Raw genomic sequence first — 14,085 nt, 5'->3', positions numbered from 1 at the left:
ACACACACACACACAAACAGAGACACACACACACACACACACACGCACATACACACACCATACAACAGGGTCAATTGCTTTTCATTTCGTTCAATTCAAAATGTGAATTTAAACTTGAGAGTGAGTGTGTCTCTTTCGGTCTGTGTGCCTCTTTGTGTATGTGTACCTACATTAGTCTACAAGTGTCTGTGTCTTTATGTTTGTGTGTGTGTATGTCTGTATAAGTGAGTGTATCAGTGTGAGTGTGTGCATGTGTCTGTCAGTGTGTGTTTGTTTGTGTGTGTGTGTGTGTGTGTGTGTGGATGTGTGTGTTTTACTTGTTGATGTTGCTTCCCTCCTTCAGCCGTTCTCCTGCTGCTCCGGTCTTTGCTGCTCGTTCGCTTCCAGCCAAGTCCACCAGACTCAACCGACTCACCTTCTCCCCACTCGTCTAGAGAGAGAGAGAGAGAGAGAGAGAGAGAGAGAGAGAGAGAGAGAGAGAGAGAGAGAGAGAGAGAGAGAGAGAGAGAGAGAGAGGGAGGGAGAGAGAGGGAGAGAGAGAGAGTGGGGGAAAGAGTGTCAGTGTTTCTTTCCACTGATTTAGATGCGGTGCCCCCCACAACTTTCCGACTTTCCTTGGAGCTGGCTACACTGTCATGTAGTTTCAGTAGGTTGGTTGGGCAGGAAACTAAAACAGAAGCCGGATAGTCACCTGTAACCTCACAACCTGCTATCGGTTGGAGCTTTGTTTTTCCGTCCTCCAGAATGACTCAGAGCGGTAGGGAACCACTCTCATAGTGTTAACCACTAAAGGTCAGAGGTCACAGCACCCTGACAACAGATGGAACAAATATTCCTGTGACTCTAGAATGATCATGGATAATAAAGAAGTGCTAGGAAAGGAAAGAACTGAGTAAATTGTAGGAAAGACTTTTGTTTTGTTCAAGACTGGAGCAGCTTCTACAAACTGAGTCAGTGTTTTGATTTATCCCTTCTTTTTCCAGTGTGGTAGAGTGGACAACAATATACAGTACGGTACAGTAGAGTCCCGGGACTGTAAGAGTATTAGAGTACTGTGTAATGTAGCAGTAGGGTTGCAAAATTCCGGGAATTTTCAAAGTTGGAAACTTTCCATGGGAATTAACGGGAATTTATGGGAATTAACGGGAATTTATGGGATAAACGGGAATAAACCAGGAATTTACGAAATTGAAGGTATGCTCTTAATAGGGAACTTAAATATAGTTGGGGAAAATATATTTTAGCATAATCCTGACTAGAACAACCAGATATCATGCAAGAACAGTTGAATATCTATGCTATTCCTCAATCACATGCACATAGCACACTGCTTACTGCAGGGCTATTGAGACCACGCCCCCTACATGCACTGTGCATTCCTGTGCATTTTTGTTAATTTTTGAATGGGTTGGGTCGGGGGATGAGTAATATTTAACTCAACATTCATGTTTTTGTTCTTCAATGAAAGAATTGATTGTTCAATAAAATATTTAACACTTGATAAAGTTCTACTTACAAATAAATCTGTTTTAATTGTATTATTTTGGATGGATGTCTGCTTATAACAAAACAAATATTTATGCTTGGATATGATACCTTTCCATTAAATTACCCTCAATTCCCAGTTAATTCCCATAAATTCCCATTAATTCCCATTAATTCCCATAAATTCCCATAAATTCCCATAATTCCCATGGAAAGTTTCCAATTTGGAATATTTCCAAAATTCCCCAGCTTAACTTCCCATGGAAATTTACCGGAAACTTTCCGGAAATTTACCGGAAATTTTCCACCCCTTTGCAACCCTATGTAGGAGTAGGGAAACCATCCTTCAGCTGGAGGACAGGGGTTCAACCCGCCGGCTGAAAAGTCCTTTGAGCAAGACCTATCATCAGCTTGCATGAAATTCACATTCACAAATGTAAATCCTTGTTAAAACAAATTAAGTTCAAGTTTGTCTGACATTGGAGAAAATCATGCTCCACATGACTGTATGTAATCATATGCTCCGTGTTGCTGACTATGTCATTTTGGTGCTGCATGCAAGAGCAGGCAGGCAAGTTGTGTATCAGCAAATTATGACCTACGGCAACAAGGTTTTGTAGTTTTTGTTGTTTTTGTAAAGACACTGTGGCCTTTGAGCTTTGACCTCCTTACAATTGGTTGCTTGTGATGTTGGTGATGTAGGAATTGAAGCTTATTCTACTGTTGACCTCAATGGAAATCTGGATAAGATTGTCACCGAAATGACTAAAATGGAAATTTAAATCTATTCGCAAGAGTACAGGACAGTAGACACACACACAACTCACGCTCTCACACAGATTTAAAATCTCAAATGCTGCAGGGGAGGAGCATTCAGTGATAGACAGGAGGCAGAAAAGGAGGACAGGAGAGGAGCAATGCTGCAGGGGAGGAGCTTTCAGTGATGGAGAGGAGAGGAGGGTGAATGTAATAGAAAAGAGAGAGAGAGAAAGTGTGTGTGTGTGGAAAAAGCAGGGAGATCACAGTGTGTTGTGAAAACAAAGGCTGCCAGAGAGAGAGACACACTGAGAGGCAGAGTGAGAGAGAGAGAGAGAGAGAGAGAGAGAGAGAGAGAGAGAGAGAGAGAGAGAGAGAGAGAGAGAGAGAGAGAGAGAGAGAGAGAGAGAGAGAGAGAGAGAGAGAGAGAGAGAGAGGAGAGAGAGAGAGAGAGAGAGAGAGAGAGCAATAGAGCTACTGGCCAACTCATCACCAGCTACTGACTCTCTGCAACAATAAAAGCAGATACATCTGTAATTGGCTTGAGGAAAATCAATATAAACAGCAAACGTAGCTGCTATAAATCTTGGGGAAGATATTATAATCCAATAGCTTGTCTCAGTAAACTACTTCAAAAGGAAAATACTCAGAGTACTGAATCAGACACCACAACTTGGCAACTGAAAAGTGTGTCAGAAGAATTCATGGCGTCTCTGTTCACACTGCGAAGAACGGAACGATACTGAAGATGAGACTGTTAATATCGCCCTATGAGAGATGTGGAGGTTATTTATATTATTGGAGTGAGTGAAACTACATTGACTTTAAAAAACTCCACTTGTTAACACTAAAGTGATGTGGTAGCACGGTGTTGTAACCGAGAGAATCACTGAACAAAATATTTAATTTGCGGGTTGACAACTTGGCCACTACAGTTCGTAAATCACAAGCTACTTGCTGGTATGTGGATGTAACGTGGGCCAATGTAGAGCGGGACTTTTACCGTACTGCCTGGTGTACGAGCGCAAACTGGATTTTCCTTATGCAGGCCTCTTAAGGCTCTGCACCGCCAAAACAGTGCATATTGTAATTCCCCTGAGCATGGCAAAAAACGTTATACAGACGAATGAACAAACAAACAAACAAAAAAACACACACACAAACGAAGGCACACACAGAGCCCGGCTCTTACAGAGGTGCTCCCTACGAGCACCTAATAAATCATAAAATAAGGTCAGAAATGACTTCTAACCACTTCAGCCCCCAGTGCAGTGAGGCATGTGGAGCATCAGTCTAACTGACAGAGAGGGAAAGCTAGCTTTTGCTCAGCTCTCCTTTCCATACACAAAAAGCTACAATTTAATCTAATTCCAATATTATTTAGATTATATAGATCATCATTTCCATGACCAATATTTGCCAGCCCTTATGTTTAAATGCTGTGTTGATTTTGTATTAAATACCTGATAGTCCTGTTACTTGGGACCAGGCTGGGAAACAGCTAACAACTATCAGACAAATGCTACTACATTTAGGTTGTGTCTGGTAAGTTAACCTCTACAGGTAACCAACCATCATTTGCAGTCTCATTCTATTCTTAACATCTAGCTGGCTGGTGAAATAGTGAAAGTGGGATTTAGAAGCCACTGTGGCTGGTGGACAATAAAGTTTCCTTCTCAGTGAGAACTTCTGTAATCAGAGATATGATAACTGGGTTATTTTTCCTCCATAAGTAACCAGATCAGCAGCAGACAGGCTGGGCAGGCAGCGTGTCGGCCTCCTTGGCAGCAGCCTTATTTAACCAGACCCTCAGCCTCCGTTCCACTATTCACAACACTGCCTGGGCCACTAGGGGGCATAAATTAGCTCAGAGGGCCATGACCTCCAGTCAGCATTTCTCTGGAGGTTTCACACAAGCAGCACAGCTAGAGAGAACATGAAATTAACCTAACAGAATTTAACTCCCCACAGCTTTGTAATACTGAAATGGATCTATAACATAACCTCAAACTGCTCCACTGGAGTTCCCAGACATGATGGAGCAGTGTCTCTGGACAGAGCTTGTTGGCACCTTAAGAACTCAAGTTGGAAATGTACTCAAAATGATCTGTTGATTTTTACTCTATTCTGTTTTTTGAATAAGAATGAGAAGTAGAATGAGAAGAAGAAGACAACAATGGCACGGGAAACAACAGCAGCTTTCGGTTACAGTAAAATACAGTAACACTGAACTGCAGAAATAAATAATGCTGACTCATACAGATAAAGGGTGGATCAGCTGACTGACTGACTGATTGGCTGACTGATACACTGACTGACTCACTCACTGGCTCGCTGACTGACTGACTGACCAACCGACTGATTGGCTGGTTGGCTGACGAACCCACTGACTGATTGACCAACTGAGTGACCGACTGTGAGTTCCTGGTGAAAACAGAGCAGGCTGTATCAGCTGACCGGCTGACTGTCATGTCAGTTAATTATTAACAGGGTTTGCTGGTGGCAAGTCCGTCTGGAAACGAGGGCAAGGAGCAGGAGAGGCAAAGTGGGTCAGAGAGGACGCAGAATGACTAGTTTAGGTCTTTTCTTAAGACTGGAGCGGCTGGTCAGACATCTGACGTCAACTCTTTGGGCACACAGTGCGCAGACTTCCAGGTACAACAGAAGACATGAGAAATAAATCTTGTCATTGGATCCTGTTTGCCTGAGGAAGATTGAGCCTGGGTACAACAGCAGGACAACATGTACCATTTTAACCTCCTGATACACACATCATCGTACACATTCCTATACAGATTCAATAAGGGGAGGAAACTACCTTTTTGCCCACCGGCCACAGTGGCAGAGCACTTTAGTTATCTTACCAGTCAAAGAATTCCCGCACATTTGTTGTCTGGTTCAGAAGAAAACCTTAACATTTAGCAAGTGGTAACTTCCTATATTGACTAGTGATGCTACCAGTCTCACTTTAAGCATGTTACCATCACAAAATGATTAACGCCTGCCATTTTAGTCTGTCGACAGTGGAGACACGCAAATATGTAAAATTTTGGCACGGATATTATCATGACAATTTAATTTATAATTTATAAAATATCCACATTTAAAATAGGTTGATAGGTAATTTAAAATAAATTTTTACCTGTGTCTAGCAAATTAATCTACTCTCTGGATTGTGGCATGGATTCTGGTGGTATACTGGTTTCCATTTTCTCTGCTTGGCCCTGCCTCTCACTATGATGCATCTATACTAACAGACTGATAGGAGAGAGAGAATCCTCTTTTATGCTCTAATGTTTGATGAGATGAAGGTAAATTCAAAGAGAAATTTGGTGGTGCTGCAGCGGTAGGTAGGGACTGAGATGTAGGGGAGAGAATCTGGGCCAACAGAAGGAGAGGGAGGGAAGGTGTTCAATGTCTGCTGGACTCAGTGTAAACTAGGACGCTCACATCATGGTGTAGTAGGGGTGACGCACAGACAGAGGCTTCTGCAGAAGAGTCAATGAAGGTTTTATCAAAGCTAAAATAAGACTCTTTGAATGACCCTGTGACAAGACCAGCAAAACCTTCTGCATTAAAAGACGGTAAAACTTAAGATGATAAACCCTATAAATAGACTTGTTATGCAAAGAGAGCAGTTTCAAGCAGCACAGGCAGCCATAGTAGAGGTCCTACTTTTATGTTTGTTGATCTACTACTGCACTTTTTCCTCACAAGGAAAATCTTAAGTTTTGCACTTTTTGAACTTTTGTGAGAAGTATGCCATTGGGGTTATCTAATGGGCTCCTCCCATCAGATGATTGATGGCTAAATTAAACCCACCACACATCCAGAAGAACCAACAGAAAGTTCAGGTGTCCCAGAACCCTCTTTATGCCTGCTATCCTACGCTACCCTGACACTGCATATATACTGAGGCTTACACTTACCCTACAACATCTCACATAGGAATTCCCAATGTTGTCATCCATTTGATTAAGAGTTTTCTTCTGCCTCCTTGTCATGAACACAAATCATGTGTGTGTGTTGAAATCAGTGTGAGCTCCCAAGTGTCTTACCCCAGACTGCAGGTCTTTGAGTGTGTGTGTGAGGATGATGTTGAAGACGGCGTGCGACCGACTGCTCTCCTCGTTCATGTTGGTGGCAGCGACAGTCCGAGACTTATTCCCCTCCGACATCAGAGACTCAATGTCCTGTCAGCACAATAATAACAACAGTATGATATTAAATATATAATAAGCATGGTTCATGTAGCACTTTGCAAAACAGAGGTATAAAGTGCTTTACAGACAAAGAATAATGAATATGGCAGTAATGAATTGATAGCAGGGAAACAGAAGAATAAATCTGGTGGATAGGACCAGCATAGAGCAGGTAAAAACGAGTTTAATCCTTCCAGCACATTTTTCAGAATAAAATATCTCATGTTTCTTAACAAATTGCCTCCTTTCACCTCCACCATACCTCCCCTTCCTTCGTACTGCTGATACGGAGAGCCTCCAGACTCTACTCCTTCTCTATGGACCCGCCACCAAACTCCTCATCAAACTGCTGCATCGTCAAAACTCTGATGCCAGAATTTTCACCAAATTGCCCCTCTCTTTCGGAAACTCCACATTTAGTTTACTGAGGCCAACTTTCAGGATTTCTGGGTAATGTGCTGCTCAAAATTCAAACAGTTACCTCTCGCTGCCATTCGGGGCTACCACGATATAAAGTTGCCTAGTGAGGCTTTAAAGTTTCATCCCATCTCATCACTTTAAAACTGGTGGTGAGGTGGGGAACACTGCAATACTCTCCATAGGGAGCTCAGGGATGATCCCAATATGTCCACATTTAAACACTCCCTGAAGATTCACCTTTTTTTTTTTCACCACTTTGTTTATTAGTTTTCACAATTAAAAAAGAAGCATTATGTATACAAAAGTACAGGAAAAACATTTTTTTTTTTTTCAAGGAAACAAACAGACAAATAAGATAAAATAAAATGAGATAACAACGACAAAAACAACACAAACTCAACAATAATAGACAAGACGTGTGTGTGTGAGCGTGCGCAGTTTAGAATAAACAAATTCTACAGCAAATGTTGAAAACAAACAATCCCACAACCTCATAGCTGTTCAAGTAGATATGTAATGAAAGGTTGCCATACGCTGCTAAAATTATCCTTAGGCCCTTGAAGGGCAAATCTTATCTTTTCTAGCTTCAAAAACTGTAGTGTATCTCTGATCCAGTGTTTAAAGCAGGGAGGGGTAGCCTGTTTCCAATTGAGTAAAATGAGTCTTCTGGCTAAAAGAGTGACAAAAGCGATGCAATTCGACTGTGCCGTAGGAAGATCATCATCCTCACGTTGGATACCAAAAATGGCTGTAAGAGGATTTGGAACTATTGGTCTTTTAAGTATCTTGGATAGGGCATCAAAAATGGAGGACCAGTAACCCAAGAGCCTCGGGCAAAACCAGAATGTATGAGCTAGTGTTGCAGGTGAGTTTTTACATCTATTACAAGAATCATCAATCGATGGATACATCTTTGAGATTCGGACTTTAGACAGATGAAGTCTGTGTGCCACCTTGAATTGAATCAGGCCATGCCTGGCACATATGAAGATTCACCTTTTTAAGACTGCTTTCAAAGATTAATGTGTGACTTATTTGTATAGGAATTATCGTTTGATTTATTCTGTGCATGTTTGTACATTTGTTTGCCCCCCTTCAATTCATGTAGTGCATTTGAGCCTCTTGGAAAGCAATATACAAATAAAAAATTTCATAAATTATTATTATTTCTTACACTAGTCCATACCCGGGGATGCGCGCGCCATAACTCCGTGCAGACTTGCTAAAAATGCGCATAAACAGCGTAAATTTGCGAAAATGGAAAAATCAGCTTCGTCAGTCCTTGCCTATGCCAATGCTCAATGCCCATGTGCAGTTTCAGATTGATTGGCCAACCCACTGAGGAGCAAAATGGATGCACACAGACAGACAGAAGGACAGAGTTTTCCTCATTTTATAGTAGGATTCCTATAGCTAGCCTTACTGCAGTGTGATTTGGTGTGACCACGGAGCAGACTGGTGCCAACTTGTGAGCGGCACCTTTCCAAATCCTCAAAGATCAAAGCATTTTCTATAGCGAGAGGGAATGCTCGTATTAGGAAATTTCATCATTCATATAATACGATCTAAGATATATTTAGATGATGAGACTGAGACAGATATGCTGGCCAAACAGCACAGTACAGGTGTGAATATTTAGGTCTGGACTCAAGACAGTACAGATTACAACTTGAATTAATGATTAATTTATTAACTTTCGCCTTAACAGCCATTCTTTCCCTTTATCTCCTTCAATGCAGTCTGTCATTGGGCCAGGTCATGGGCTGGCCCCGTTTCATTTGTGATTTACTACCTCCATCTATTGTTCTTATTATCCCTCAAGGCTTTATCTCTTGGTATCTGTATCTGAAGGGCTTCCTTCCAAAACAACTACATATCCATTTCAGAAAAGTTGTGGTAGCTGATCATCAGTTATGAAAACGATAATGATAATTGTATTCTAAAAAACAGAACTATTTTGTAAGTAAAGGCCTTGAAATTACTATGACTTTAACATACATTGCAGGCATGAAAGTGAAGCTTATTATGAGTTCTTACGGGTTAAAGTAGGCATCATTATTTTTCGAATGGTGAACTGTTTACTTGTGTTTTCTGTAAAGCCTTAAATGACCATATTGTTTGGTAACAGGGTATCTGGAGCCAAACTAAGATTTTTTAAGACCTTTTTAATGTTACTTGGAATTGGACACCAATTTAAAAAGTACAATAAAGGAACAAAGCTGGGAAAAACATCCCATTTCTGATTAAATATAGCCAATGAAAGTGCTGAAACTATAAATGGACAGAATAAGAAAAAGGACACCGCAAAATTAATTGTGGAGGGACATGATGTCCAAGTGTTTTTAAAGCAAATATGATGAAAAACAAACAAACAAATTCGAAGAAACCTGCTCTGGCATGGTGAAAAACGTAAGACCTCAAATAACTGTATATAAGACATTTTAATATTTTTACCTTGTAGCTGGCCACAGCTAGCCGAGACAGACCGTCGACATAAGGACCCAAAACTTTATGTTCCCTCACCCTCAGAGCCTGTCTGCTCCTGGACAGAAAACAGGTTTAAAACACAAAAAAGACGTCAGTAAAACTTTATTTATCAACAAGAGTGATGCACATCATCAAAAACAAGAGGAGAAAAACATTTATGTATGTATGTATGTATGTATATGTATGGATATATGTAGCTATATGTATAGTCGAATGTCTATATATAGAGTGATATGTATAGTCAACCATCTTTACCAGCCAATAAGAAGGAATATAACATTAGTCAGCTCCACCAATCAGAAGTAATGTATTGACAGGAGAGCCAAGCTCAGCTGGTTTCATCCAAGATGGCGATGCAGCAGTGAATTATGGTCTATTGTTTGAACCATTTGACTTTTTAATTGAGGAAATGTAATGTAAAACTCCAAGTAAGATCAAATCTACTTATTACACCGAAATAAAAAAAATTAAAATCAAGATGATTTACTCAATAACTCGTGTTTTTACTGCCATTAGATTTGCATTTGTGTGTGTTGGGTCTGGCCACTACTGCAACATTCCCCAACTCCAGAGAGATTTTTTTTTTTTTAACACTTGGCTTTCTGACCCTGATTAAAACTCCTTACAGGCCTCAGAGCTTCATCATTCTGCGCTCCGCAGCGCAGCCCATATGGCTGTCAGATGGTCTGCTGCTCTATGGCCTGTTTTACTGAGGTTAAAGGTCATGTAGTGAGTGAAGGTCAGAGGTTGTGCTGTCAGGGGCTGCAGACAGAGGCCTTGGGCTCCTGATTTACTGCTGACCCGCTGGACATGAGCCGCTCTCCAACAGTGACTGCAGGGCAGGAGGCTAACCTTTTCTTCCACTGACCACAGCAGCTGGTGGAACCCAGAATCCACCAGCCACTCACCCGCCAACTTGAAGTTTAGAACAGAGTAAGACTCCAAATGATGGTCGGTTACTTGTAAAATAGACTAACATACCAGACACAGACAATGTTTCGGTTCGCTAACCAGGTTGGAATGATCATGAAAAAGGTTGTTTACCTGTCCAACTGGCAGAACATAGAACATTTATCTGCATTTGGTTTGTGGATGATGTTGATTTCCCAGCCTGAGCCAATGTATGGGAAAAGAGCATCCAATCCAAGTAATGTTTTTAACGGGCTGCACTGACTACACAGGGAATGGAACCACTAATCCTGATAGTGTCAGTGCCTTGCTCTACACACTGAGCAACACACGATCTGGTCAGTCCGTATCTACCTTAATTTGTCATTAAACTCTTGCTCTCTAAATATTTCCAGGGCATGGACCTCAGACCTTTTTTAATGCCAGTTAGAATGAAATTTAAGACCAATTTCACAACTGAAATACATGTGTTAATGAAAACAGCTGTCCTATTGGTCTGCATAACTGGCCTGATTTTGCACCAGGAAACACCATTCTTAAGACTTCTAAAACTGAATTTAAGACTTAAAATGTGATATTTAACACCACTGAAGGCCTTTTTAAGAAACTGAGTGTAGATAATATAATTCTTATTTTTCAGGACCTACAGGCACCCTATTCTTAGGGATCAGTCAGAACAAACCATCTAACCTGACCAACCCAAACTATTTTAACCATCTGACCGTCCTTCTGGAGCTCTCTCTGGCCTGTTGGCCTTGGCCGAGTGAGTCACACCACATCCCAGTAATCACATACAGCTACAGCTGAAACCGCAGGACAAGTCCACTTTTCACTGGATACTGGATGAACTACTGCTGCACTTTTGCTCCAGCCTCAGGAGGAACTGTTCAGGAAAATCAAGTGTTGCTCTGATGAAATCATCTGATAGCTAGTTTAGTTGATAGACACTTTTGTGTTGAGAAGTAATTTGGTTCTACTGTATAACATTCAAGAAAGAATTGTCTGCAGTACTAACGTCTGCTAGATACTGGATAAATACATGAAGACACAAGTACAGATGCTGTCCAGTCCCACAGCACCCGGCTAGGTGTGCAGCATCAACTGTTGCTGTAGTTGAAGTGCCTACAGTCCTGGAATAATCAGGATAACCACAACATTTATCAATATATTGCCAAGAAGAAGAGATGTTTGTCTATGCCTGGTAGGTCAGTCCTCTCCACAGGTAACCAGTCGTCATTTGGAGTCCTATTCTAAACATGTAGTTGGCTGATAAAATAGTGAAAGTGGCTGGTGAGTTTTGGGATGTAACAGAATCACTGTGGCCTGTACACCCAAAAAAAAAAAAGTTTCTTTCCCTTTGTGGGAGCATTGAAAGATCAGGCTGTGGTCGTACCCTTTGGGGTCGAGTAGGTCTCGGACCTTCTCGTTGTAGATCTCCATGTAGGAAACCTCCACTGTGAAGCTCTCCTCCTCCCGCTGCTCCAGCACCGTTCGCTCAAACAGAGCACTGCACAGCCTAGGAATCAGACCTGGCTGGTCCACTGAACCCATCATGGTGTACGACTTTCCCGAACCTGGCAAGAACACACACACACACACACACATACACACACACACAACAAGACACAAGAAAAGCATGTCCTTAAGTAGACAGTTTTGGTAAACATATAATCGAATGGAGAAAATTACACTTAATTTAACCGTCATTCAACCAGGGCAGTTACATTTAGATGAAGAATATATTTTGTAGAGAGACCTGGCTGTTGAAGACAAACGGCATCTAACACAGTACATAAACAAGTGGTGAGCCAAAAGCCAATGGAAGAGCATAATTAACCAGATTAACAGGGTTCTCCATCTAATTCCATGACTATTTGATGAAGTATAGCTCAACACTTCCATGACCAATATTTGCCAGCGTCTATGTTCAAATGTTCTATTGTTTTCTTATGGCATGCAGTTATGTTATAGACCCTGTTATGTGCTATAGTTATGTTATAGACCCTTTTATGTGCTATAGTTATGTTATAGACCCTGTTATGTGCTATAGTTATGTTATAGACCCTTTTATGTGCTATAGTTATGTTATAGACCCTTTTATGTTATATAGGTATGTTATAGATCCTGTTATGTAATGTTATACACCCTCTGGACTGTCAGAACACAGTGTAAAGAGGTGTTTAATGGTAGACTACCAGTTTGTCCATAGGCGAAGATACAGGCGTTGTAGCCCAGGAAGGCGTTGTGGAGAAGACTTTCCCCAAGGCACTGGAACACCACCTCCTGACCTGAGAAACACACGCAGAAACACACACACCATTTCCAATAATTGTGAATATTTTGTTGTTCTCTTACTGAACTGTTTGTATCCTTTGTTGCTCTGTAAGGCACTTTGGTGGTGAAACCTGTTTTGTAAAAACCTCTTTAGAATTGGATTTATTTTGATAAACCGACCTGCAAATTTATCCTTTTCCGACTCGTCCATGGACCAGAAACAGTAATCATAGGCAAAGACCTGAGGGACGCATAGATAGACAGCAAAAACAGCAGCAATATGAGAGACAGAGAGACAAACAGTCAGGACAGACTGACAGAAAGCCTGGGGCTGGTTGTTACACTGTCATGTTAACATTAAATGAAGGGTTTCACTCCAAATGGCATATATCAATTTGGAAAAAAACATGTGACCTGATGTTCACTGCACAATATATAAAAACACAACAACTAACTACTGTTACTTTCATGCCAGCTATCATTTAATTAGGTGAGGTATTTTTTTAAATGGTGCATATCTCATTTTGGAACAGAACTCAAACACTGCTTCTAGATAAGCTGTGAAAAGGCATTTGGCGTCTTGCCAGTCAATTCACTCTCAATTCAAACTTTTGAAATAAGTTGCCTACTATCAGTCAATAGAGTGTATGCAACAAGTATTAGCATGAAGCACTGGAGGCAACAATCTATCGGGGACACATGGATGGTTTTGTTGTCTATATTCTCATTACATAATTGGTAAAATGACCAATGGAACAGTCTCCCAAAGACTTGGAACTTGGGAAGACTTGTAGTTCTTTGAGGCTTCCTTAGTTACCTGTAGCTACAGCACACCATAGAAATGTTAGGGTGGTGATGCGCTAAGCCATTCCTTAGCCAATGTGCTGTATGTCAGCAACCAGCAATAGGCAAAAAAATTAGCCATAAGGTCAAACATTTGTGTTTCCTCTTATGGGATTAACAACATTAAGGCAACTCCTTAGGCAAAGTTGCCCAAACCATTACTGTGTATCATTGCCTGTTCAGTTGCTGTCACAGTTCACAGGCTGAGTCAAAGAAAATACAGTGGTGTCTTTGTTGAACATGGAGATGATTCACAACCATGGAATTAGCTAGTGTGGAAAAGAGGGAGTGTGTCTGTGTGTGTGTGTGTGTGTGTTACCTTGGACTGATTCCTGATGGTGTTGAGAGAGAGGTCACAGTCCGCAGGAGCATGTGGAGGAGAGGGAGATAGAGAGATGGCATTTAAAGCACGGTATAGAGAATATGTGGGACACTCAGATCTGGTTGTTGCTTTAGGTTTCATCTGTTATGCAGACTGGAGAATGACTGCTCTGTAGATGAAATCCCCCCAACATACACCCCACACACAGAGGAGGGTGGGCTTAGCCAGCAGGCCTCAGGCTTTACGTGTCTTCACCAATCACATGAACTCACACTGGACTGGATATCAACCATGTTTTTGTGTGGCTTGTTTACATGTTGTGTGTCCTCTCACACATCAAAAAGATTTGCAGGGACGTGGTGGTGGTGGTGGTGGTGGTGGTGTGTG

The 14,085-nt window shown here is 41.3% G+C and overlaps 1 protein-coding gene across 1 annotated transcript in view; it reads right to left on the bottom strand.

The window, feature by feature from the left end:
- The window catches only part of LOC139639310 (kinesin-like protein KIF13B), a gene marked incomplete at its 5' end in the record, with an annotated part of 31,715 nt that extends 18,007 nt beyond the window's left edge, over positions 1-13,708 (bottom strand). The window contains 7 exons of the mRNA XM_071513396.1: positions 318-430; positions 6,300-6,434; positions 9,318-9,405; positions 11,653-11,833; positions 12,455-12,547; positions 12,714-12,774; positions 13,696-13,708. Coding sequence (XP_071369497.1) covers positions 318-430; positions 6,300-6,434; positions 9,318-9,405; positions 11,653-11,833; positions 12,455-12,547; positions 12,714-12,774; positions 13,696-13,708 — 684 coding nt within the window. The remainder of the gene's footprint in view (positions 1-317; positions 431-6,299; positions 6,435-9,317; positions 9,406-11,652; positions 11,834-12,454; positions 12,548-12,713; positions 12,775-13,695) is intronic.
- Positions 13,709-14,085: the final 377 nt, after the last annotated feature.

The sequence above is a fragment of the Centroberyx affinis genome, unplaced genomic scaffold (genome assembly GCF_046629955.1).
Source record: "Centroberyx affinis isolate AG114_WGS23_722 - 3 ecotype Tasmania unplaced genomic scaffold, CSIRO-AGI_Caff_v1 ptg007118l_1, whole genome shotgun sequence".
In the NCBI taxonomy this organism is placed as follows: domain Eukaryota; kingdom Metazoa; phylum Chordata; class Actinopteri; order Beryciformes; family Berycidae; genus Centroberyx; species Centroberyx affinis.
The sequence above is the reverse complement of the archived record's forward strand: the minus strand, read 5'-3'. Positions and strand labels throughout refer to the sequence as shown.